The 9,822-nt window shown below is 38.9% G+C and overlaps 1 protein-coding gene across 2 annotated transcripts; it reads left to right on the top strand.

Annotated features, from left to right (window-relative positions):
* The first annotated feature begins 3,108 nt into the window (after window positions 1-3,108).
* Window positions 3,109-4,922, top strand: LOC108150164. Of its 2 annotated transcripts, none has more exons than XR_001774658.2 (2): window positions 3,109-3,874; window positions 4,384-4,922. XR_001774658.2 is itself a non-coding variant. In XM_017278134.2 (2 exons), exons 1-2 carry the CDS (start codon window positions 3,959-3,961, stop codon window positions 4,461-4,463), a joined length of 171 nt encoding a protein of 56 aa, XP_017133623.1. In that variant the 5' UTR covers window positions 3,109-3,958; the 3' UTR covers window positions 4,464-4,922. The 2 variants fall into 2 exon arrangements, 1 of the variants encoding a protein (XP_017133623.1); XM_017278134.2 differs by having other exon boundaries at window positions 3,109-4,049.
* The last annotated feature ends 4,900 nt before the right edge of the window (window positions 4,923-9,822 follow it).

Genomic DNA, 9,822 nt, shown 5'->3' with positions numbered 1-9,822 from the left:
AAGCAAATTTAATGTTACCTAAAGCCACTGTGAGTTTGTTTAACTAAATCAGGGGTGCTCAGGCCTATGCACATATAATTTACTTTACTATTTTTAAGCATAAAATTTCAATTTGCTTTGTTGCCTATCTTATTTAAAATAATTTTGAATTTATTATAAACTATTTAATGTTTATATGGTTATTAAAATAAGTTAATTCCTTTGTTATTCTTATGTATTTTAAGACATTAATTCATTGAAAAATATTCTAGAATAAGTTTGCCTAAATTGCCGCCCATGTTTACCCTATAACAGAACAATGGTTTCTATGTGTGGCTTATAACTTAAACCATTTATCTTAAATAAAATAATGCGAGTTGTACGGTTTCAACTGGCTTATCACTCACCTTTTCTCCCCAAACGACAGCTGATTTTTCGAGGACCTGCGAGCTCCCCATTCGGCATCTGAACAATTATTGACACGTGCTCGAGCCTCCATGGCGAACAAAACGAATGTCAAGAGGGGAGACAGGATGGCAGGGGAATCCTGGAGATCAGACTGCAGAAAGAAGACCGAAGGGGACTCCCCTCATTCTGCCCAGATGCATTTCCGGGCACTTCAGCTGTTGATTCTGGCCTCCGTCGTCCGCCTGCTGTTTTGTTTTGTCGATATTATCTGCAATTAAATACTCAATGCACAATGCATAGAGCCAAGAGACAGGACAAACAAGTAAAAATTTCAATAACTAAAAACGCACATGTCCTCGACAGGACGAAAAATAAAAAAAAAAACAAAAAAAAGGTAAGAAGGATGATGATGAGCCAAGCAGATGTTTAATGAAATTTTGTGGAGCGCGTCCTGCTGCGTCTCCTGCCTACACACACTCCATTCTGGATTCTCGATTCCCGATCCTCGATTCTCCAGGGGTTGGGATCTTGCTTGTGCGCCGATATTATCCCCTAAATGCGGCCTGTCAATCGCGAGGGGAAAAGGAGAGCGCGGAGCGGGAAAAGAGAGAGAAGGTTCCTGCGCAGTTTGCGGCTCATCAGCGTCACCAGTTTAAGGAGATCTCGTTGTCCTGTTATCATGGAACCCCTGAAACAGGACACAAAAGGTCGCGCATGCGCATGCGCACCTCTGCCTCTCTCCATCTCCTTCTCTGCCTATCTCTCTCCCACTCACTGCACTAATTGGTTGCTCAGACACGCGTTATAGGTTTTCGAGTAGGCAACTAAAACATGAAAGGTGGATATCAAACATTGCACTGGAAAATTTTTAATATTTCATTGTTTTATTTAAAAAATGAAAAAACTTGAATTTTTAAAAATATTTTCCTTATAAAAACTAGTAACTAACAAACTAGTAATGAACAAATAAAATATCATTGAAGTAAACTTAATTTGTGCTTATCAACATTTTAAATAAATAAATAATAAATAAATAATAATAATAATATATTTTTGAACTTTTAAACTGCCTGCCGAATTAATAAAAATTGAGAAGCATTTTTTTCATGTTAATATGTAAATTTGGTTCTGCCGGTAAAAAATAAATTTATCTAAGAAAAAATGCAATGAAAATTAATATTTTTTTAAAGGTTTCGCAGAATAATTCTTTATCTTATTTTTTTCGGTGTAAACATCGAACTATTCTTTTCCTTCTGTCAACCTACGCAATACAGAAACCTTCTCAGTCCCATTTTCTGCCCCTTAACACATTTTCCCATTCTTGGTTTGTTGATTTTCCCCGGTGAACCCAATGAAAAGGTGCCACAATAGAGGCACAGCGAGAAGAAAGCATTAGAATGGCATTTCTTTCTTGAATGGATCGCGTTTTCTTTTCTTTCCGTTCTCTGTTCTGTTCATTTTTCCCGAGAATGTTGGAAAACTTTGGTCGATCGACGATTGTCGTGTGTAAACAGCGTGCAAAGCGGTCATAAAAATGTGGCCAGCGGCACTCGAGGTCACATGATTAGTGTCACATTAGTTGAAGGAGTCGTGAGAGGGGAATCGAGCGAGGGGGACAAGGTAATGGTCAGCGGGAGGGGTGAATTAAGCAGTCGGCTTTATATCAAAAGCGGGAAGAGGTAGAACCCTGGGGAAGTTTTTGCATACTTGAGCTGTGAAATATATTACAATTCTGAATGCTTAAAAATGTAAGCAAAAAATATGAATTCAATAAGGCGAAATGGGATTACCCTAATTTGTGCAATGTAATTGGAGAACATAACAAAACATGCTATGCATTAATGAACAAACAACTAAATGTCTCAGTAACTATATACACTGTGTTAAGATTAACACCAAAGATTGTTTATGGTTTTGTTTAGTCATGCCAATCGGCAATTGGGTTTTGTTTATCACCATCTTTTATAATTATACTTGACCAACTTGATCATTGAACCAATAAGCCCGGTTCTCCCCTTCCTTATCGTCATAAATGTATGTCAATTATTGTTAAAATACCTCATAAAAGCTGCTCAATATTTTGCCTGGCTAAGTCTAAAGCCCTTAATGCGGTTTCAGTTGTTATTGTCGTTGTTTTCTTTTTCTTTTTGGTTGTTAATATATATTTTTTTTTGGTCCCAGGAAGGAAGCAGTCGTGACAGATGTTAAACCGCATCGGACAGGAACCAGGATCCTGGGGCAGCAGTAGGACCTCATTGGCAGCTTGTCGAGTGCGGTACTTCCCATTTGAGTTTAACCCTTCCGGAGCGGAAACATGGCCACACAACTCAAACCCCCTCGACAAAAAAAAAACAAAACAAAAGGGGTGACAAATCCCATATAATACGACCTCGATTCGAAAGTGATCGCCAGCTTTCCCAGCGAGCTAATCAATCGAACGAATGAATGTCTTCCGAATCAAACCACAAATAAATTGAGAACAACGGCTCCGAAGAAGCGGAAAAAAGAAAGGCCACCGAAAAACAAGTTAGAAATTTTTTTTTGTTTTCCATTTATTTCTCCTCTTTTTTTTTGTTTTGTTTTTCAGTTGCAGCGACGAAGACGACGACGACGACGACGACGCATCATTAAAATATTTTCCACTCTTCGGCTGGTTGTTTGGTGTTAAATCAAAAACCACTTGAACGAAATAAAATCTTTCTCACAGTCCGCGGTCGCACAATGGCCAAATGGTATGGGTATGGGTTTGGGTTTGCGTTTGGGCATGGGCATGGGCATGGGGGGGACAAACAAATTATGAGAACGTTCGGGATCAAGACGAAGAATGTTTTCTTTTTCTCGGCTGTTCGGTGGCTTCAGTTCAGTTCAGTTCAGTTTCGGTTCTCTGGGCTCTTCTTTTGTTGTCCGACGATGTCGTTGTTGTTAAATTGATGACAACAACATCAACAGAAATGCTGAAGCGTGCGCTTCAAAAATGTATCTGCATAGTCGCCGGAGATACAAAAGCGAACTCCGAGATACATTTCGGTGAGCTGACCGTTTTGCGTATCCGTGACGATTTCTCGTTTACCTGTGCGACACAGACCCAAAAAAAAAAACAGACAATAAATCAATAATCAAGCCGCGAAGAGAGAGCAGTGGGATGGATGGATAGATGGCTGGCTGGCTGGCTGGATGGATGGATGGATGGCTGGATTGGTTGGGTGGACGGATTGGTTGGAATCGTTTCGGATTGAGAGGCGAGTCTGGGGCCTTATCATCATTATTCAAAGCGAGCCACCAACGCCGCCGCCGACACATGGAAATGGGAATAGAAAATAATAATAATAATAATAATAACGAGAACAACAAACAGAGACCGAGGGAAAACAAAAACAGAACCAAACTGAACAAAACGAGTTCCTAGAGTTTCTAAAACCCATAAAACGACGACGAGTTTTGATTTGATTTTCGAGATCCAATCGACTGGCATAGAACACATGTACGGGTATGTAAAAAATACATTTCAATTCACACTCGTCCCGCGGACTGGGTTCCATTAAACAAAAACCCCCAGTCGAATCATCCAAAGATGCGTGGATGCTGTGGGAGAGAGTCGGCCAGAACATATATTGTGGACAGAGACCTCGACGGAGGCAACAACTCGTCATCGGTTATATCAGGTTCGGGGTTTCAGGTTCCACAGGGAGAGAAAAGTTCGGATTTATTTGAATATTATTTTGATATTTTTTAACTTACTATTTTTTACACACTATAGATTTGTTGGCCTAGCTTTTTTTCGCTACAATTGAGAAATGAATGCATAAAACGCTATGAAATTTAATTTAAGTCTGAAACATTTTATCTTGTGTCCGAAGTTTTAGTGGTAGTGAAAATTTGATAAATATATTTTAATTTTCTTATATTTTTATTATTTTAATTATACGGAAAACAATAAAGACTTAATTTGTAAATTTTGTAAATTTAATCTATTACTAATTTATGTTTTTCTCGCAGTGCAGGAACAAAGAGAAGTGAGACAGAGGCCAGTGGCAGCCCACGCCCGCGTTATGATTTTGTGGCCATTTTATAACTAACAACATTCCAGCGGCGCCGACAACTGAGTATAAAGAGTCCCCAGTTCACGTCCCCATCCAAAGTTCCCATCCCAGTTTTCAGACCCTGTCCACGGGACCACACACATCGATATTGATGGTTTGGCCGTTGATGATGACCGCTCTTTGCCACAGGGAGGAGTTGGGGCGAAGTGCACTGGGAACGCTGTCTGGTGACAGAAGCAGCAACGGGAGCAGCATTGACCATTCGAGCAGGAGGATGTCGAGGACCGAAGAACTGATCGAAATGGGGTGATGCCAAAGGACGGAAATCCTTTCCCTTTTACCCTATCCCAGCATTTTGTATACCCCTGAATAATGTTTTAGATTTTTTAACAATCAGAAAAGGAAATCCTTTTTCTATTTCTACCTTTAGTCATTTGTAAAGATGTCAAAAAAGGTTTATTCAAACAGTTGATGGTCAGAAAAGATTGAAATACAAGATAATTCGAATTTTTGTTCCCTTCAATATAAATATAAAATAATAGGTTGATATTCAAAAAATTTAGATATATTTTGATATATTATTATTTGTTTATTATTATAAAAAATAAAAAAGGGTACCTTAAGCTTTGCCATCTCAAGACAACTCTTTCTTTAATATACAAACACTATAAAATGAAAACAAATATTTCGAAAAGTCATAAAACGTCTTATAATTAGGCAAATTATTGAGAAATTAATTTATAGTACGTTGTGAAATGACCGAGATAAAGACGGCCTGATAAGCCGTTTCGGGCAAAACCGCAAGATAAACCCTTGGGATCGGATCGTTCGTTTTATACATAATTTAGGAGCTTATCAAAATTGGATTTTTATCGCCGGTTCCCAAGAGCAGTGAGATAAAGTTTCATGTTCGCGCGAGGAGTATTTGCAAATTGGTCTTTGCTTCGATGGCTGGGGCACAGTATCTGCGTATTTGAGCAAAACATTTCCTTGAACTACCGCTAGAAGGTACACAGATACATATCTATCTACAGATAGTCTGCGCCCCACATTACACACGTGTCCCCAGCGCTTATCACTACTGCACTAGATACAATTTGTATCTGTATCTGTATCTGCGGTCGACTATGCTTTTGCTTTATGGCCTGTTTCCAATTGTCTGCAGGTCCACAAGCGGCTCACATGTTTTGTATAATTATCGTGGTTAATGTCTCCGCGCTGGCTGGCTGATAAAACCTTTTATCAGTTTCGGTTTTCTTGTGTTTTGTGTGCCTCACACTTTTGTTGTGCTGTTTGTCTTTTAATTAAGTTGAACAAAAAATATTGTCAACGCATTCTTTAACTTAGCAACAATTCCAGGCAGCCAGCTGACCTTGAGAAAAGTAACGGCAGACAAACGCGATCAGTCCAAAAGATACAGTCTATCTGCGAATCAACTTTCAACGCAGCTCAGACTGAAAATGAAAGTCGGAATATTTTGCAAACAAAAATTTTGTTATAATGGCCTCAAACTGCAGTGCAGGCTCAAACAAAGTTATTACCGGCACAGGCCTAAGCTTTGTTTGCCTTTCTGGCTTATGGCGAAAAACCCACATGACCAGATCGGCCCCAGATTTGCCCCAGCATCAGCGTTGTTAGCCTCAGCATTAGCCCCCAACCACATGGCCAAATTGCAGACTGGCAGGCCAGGAGTTGCCCAATCTCGGCTAAGATGCTGCATAATTAGCTGTAATTTGTGTGCCAGCGAAGTGAAAGTCCATGCTGAACCCCAGATGGGATCATCCATCGGCCGGCTTCATCTCGGCATCATCTGCAAACGGACGAGTTGTTTGCCATAGTTGGATGTCAAAGGAGCAATAGCAAATTGCCGGACATGCAGATGAGACATTTTGGGGGGTCATAACTGGATAGGCAAATATTTCCTGACTTGTATTTGCAAGTTGCCAAAGCCAATTTGGGGGGAATGATTTTATTGCCGACATATTCACATATTTATTTATGGCTGATATAAAGCCAACACAGTTTTTTCAAAACTGACTAAACAGTGAAATAATCAACCTTCTAAATGAATTAAAATGTAAGCAAATTAAACATCATGCTCCCTATTAGTAAAGGTTTATTTGTCTACTTCAACAAATTTAAAATTTAAAGTTAAAATTATTATGCATGTATTTTTTTAATAATTTTTGAAATATATAAGTTTTTTTATTGGCTTTAATTTATTATTATTTATAACTTGTTGCTTGAATTTTGTTTCTCTTTAATGAAATTCTTATTTATTTTTTGTTTTCTATAGAAATTTCAGTTAATCTTTGTTAACATAAATACTTAAATTGAACCATGTTAATTGTCTAATCTATTATTACTGGTTATATGCTTATTATTTGTTAATTGGAAACGGGTTTTAATATTTCATGATTATAACAATTTTCCGCACTCATAAAAAAGTGAATTTATATGGGCGAGAAAAAAGAGTGATAAACAATGTCAAGTTTTATAACAATTTCAATAATAATAAAATATGTTATTACAAATCGTATTTGGTTATTTAAGTTATTTCTAGTAGACATAAATTTAATGATTGCACCTTTTTAATAATTAACCATGCTTGTTGTTCGTTAAGTGGAAAAAGATTACAATATCGAATGCTTTTAAAATTTTGAGTCCTAATGCAATTTTTGTCGGCCATAAAAAGTGTTTTTATGTGACCAGTAGATCGAGAAAAGTAAGTGATAAACGATGTCAAGCTCAGATTTTATTGGACACTTCCAGACCTTTTCCTCGGATGGCAAGTCATCGGCCGGGATCCACCATCAAAAGCCGCATCATTATGATCTTTGTCATCGCGGTGATCATTAGCGTGGCCTAGAAGAATGCATTTGCATGTGGCCGGGCATCAGCAGCTCCATTTCCATTTCCATTTCCACAGTCACAGTCACATCCACAACCGTTTTCAGCTCGTGATCTTGGTGCGTCTTTTGCCTTTGTGTGTCAGTTGCATTTACAGCTACGACAAAAAACATTTCAGAGTTTTTCATCTCTATTTTATGATCTCAGCTAACGGTCTCGGGGCATTTCCCGATGATGAAAACTCTTTCTTTGCCATACAAAGTCGTCTGTTTCTGTGTTTTCTGCTTTTTTATAGAGGGACCTAGCCGAGAAGTGACTCTGTTTTAAGTACAACAATAAATCGAGACTTAAAGAGCCTGGGGGGCAACCACCCACGTAACCACCGAAGACAACTTCATAATTCACTCAGAGAAGTATTTACTTCTCTGTTGTTTTTTCTCTGCCTAGTGGCCCAGCTTCAAACTCAATCTCAGCCTACGGATGAATCCCCAAGTAAATAAGTAGGTGGTGGCGGGTTATCCACGAGATACTTTGTGCGTATAGGAATTGTGCTCAATTTCCACAAACACACACTGCGACACTCGATGGGTCTTATCAACACAGAAGCATCATCTTGCACAGCATGCTTTTATCTCTCTCTCAGTTTGAGTCGTTTGAGAACAGGCGTTCAGAACTGGGCAGCAGCTCACTCCACTCACAGAAATCGGGGGTATGAATTGGACGAACAGCCCTGCAGTTCGTCTACCATATATATTAGCTGGAAACGCAGCTCTCGGGTTCTCTCGTTTCTCGTTTCTCAGTTCTGGGTTCTCGGTTCGCGGGGTTCTCACTTCTGGGTTCTCACTTCTGGATTCACGGCTCTGAGTTCTCATGGGTAAATGGATGTAGGCTCTTTCTCTCCACTTGCCAGTATTGCCAAATATACAGAAGAGCACGGGATGAAATGTGCGAAAACTGGAAATATAGGAGCTAAACTGCAGAACACAAAAGCCACAGGGAAACCCAAACTCTCATAAAACACAAACACACACACGCTTTGGCCAAAGGAAGTCCAGGAATGAGGCTGAGATTCAGGGATTCTGGGACTGAAGACTGAGACAAGCGCAAATGAATCGAAATGAGGCGAGATGCAGTCACAGAAACAGCAGCTGAAGCAGAAGCTAACACAGGGAGGACTCCATAGACAAAACCTCAAAAATAAGGGAGATTCATTGAAAACCAATCTCACAGAAATTGCATTTCAAATATGGCTGTTGACACAAATTTTTCATTTCAAACCTTAGTTATATATAAAATTATTATTATTAATTATTATTAATTATTTGGTATATATAAAAATAGTATTCCATTTTTGAAAATAATTAAAAAACAAATTTAAAATGTTTTTATGTTTTGATTTTTTCCATATTTTTAGTTAAATTATGCATTTTGTTTATAAAATAAGATAAGGTTGTTTTCTTATAAAAAAAGATTAACTGCATTTCTAAGCATATATCGTAATTTGTGTAGAAAAGATATTTTTAGTCCTGTCAATGTGTTCTATAAATCCAGAATAACTATGTTTTTATGTATGTGAATTATATACTTTACAATATTGTACTGGTAAAGTATAATTCTATAAGTCCTTATATACAAATTCTAATCTTTGCCTTTATTTTGCGTTGCTTTTAATTTATTTCTTTGACCCTATGCACCCTGTCGAGTGTCCACTGTATATAAACCCACTGACAGAGCCTCGGGCCTCGGTCGCAGTGTCGTCTCTGTCCCCATATCTGTTTCTCTGTTGCTGTTTCGGTGCTCGGTTTTTAGTCTCGGCTACTTGGCAGCTGTGTGCGGGGACTGAGTTTGGCTGGGTTGAGTGTGAGCAGCTTAAAAAGCAACGGCTGCCACTTCAGCCCTCCTCAAATAGCCCCTTACCCGGGTTTTCTCCCTTCAGAATTCGAGAAGAGGAGCTTCTAATGCATTGGGGCTGGCGTAATAAGCGCAGTTTTTGTTTGAAAAGAAAAATCACGACCAACAGGGGAGAGGGCTGAGGGAGAAACCGGGAAATTGTGGGGTCTTGAAGATTGCACTCTGGGAATATATACAAATACATATAGAAATGTGACTATGTGCTCGTGTCTGTATATCTGATGGAATCATTCAAATTTGTTGAGTTTTCTTGGGGAGTAAAGTTTTCGCTGCAACTCAGTGACAATGAAGCTATCCAGGAACCCTCCAAGAATGAAGTTTTCGAGGGGTTTTCGGGCGGTTTTCGGGGTCTGCTACTTTATTGTGAAAACCCAAAGTATGCACTTAACACAGTTTCATCAACTCTGCTGCTCAGCTTTTCTGCAGCTCTTTCTCTGGCTGAGAATATCGCTCGTTTTCAATAAAAATAGCTTAAAATTGTAACAGGCGAACAGCAGAGAAACAAGTGGGGAATAAGTGGGGAGAAGGGAGAAGCGAGGAGACAAGTGCAAAATGATGATGCTTGGGAATTGCTTTGCTCTCTTCCCGGTTTCGGTTTTAGTTTTAGTTTGAGGGGAAGTGCAACGGTGACTTG

The sequence above is a fragment of the Drosophila elegans genome, unplaced genomic scaffold, assembly GCF_018152505.1.
Source record: "Drosophila elegans isolate 14027-0461.03 unplaced genomic scaffold, ASM1815250v1 contig_208, whole genome shotgun sequence".
NCBI classification, from domain to species: Eukaryota; Metazoa; Arthropoda; class Insecta; order Diptera; family Drosophilidae; genus Drosophila; species Drosophila elegans.
Note: the sequence above shows the minus strand (reverse complement) of the source record. Positions and strands in the feature narration are given on the sequence as shown.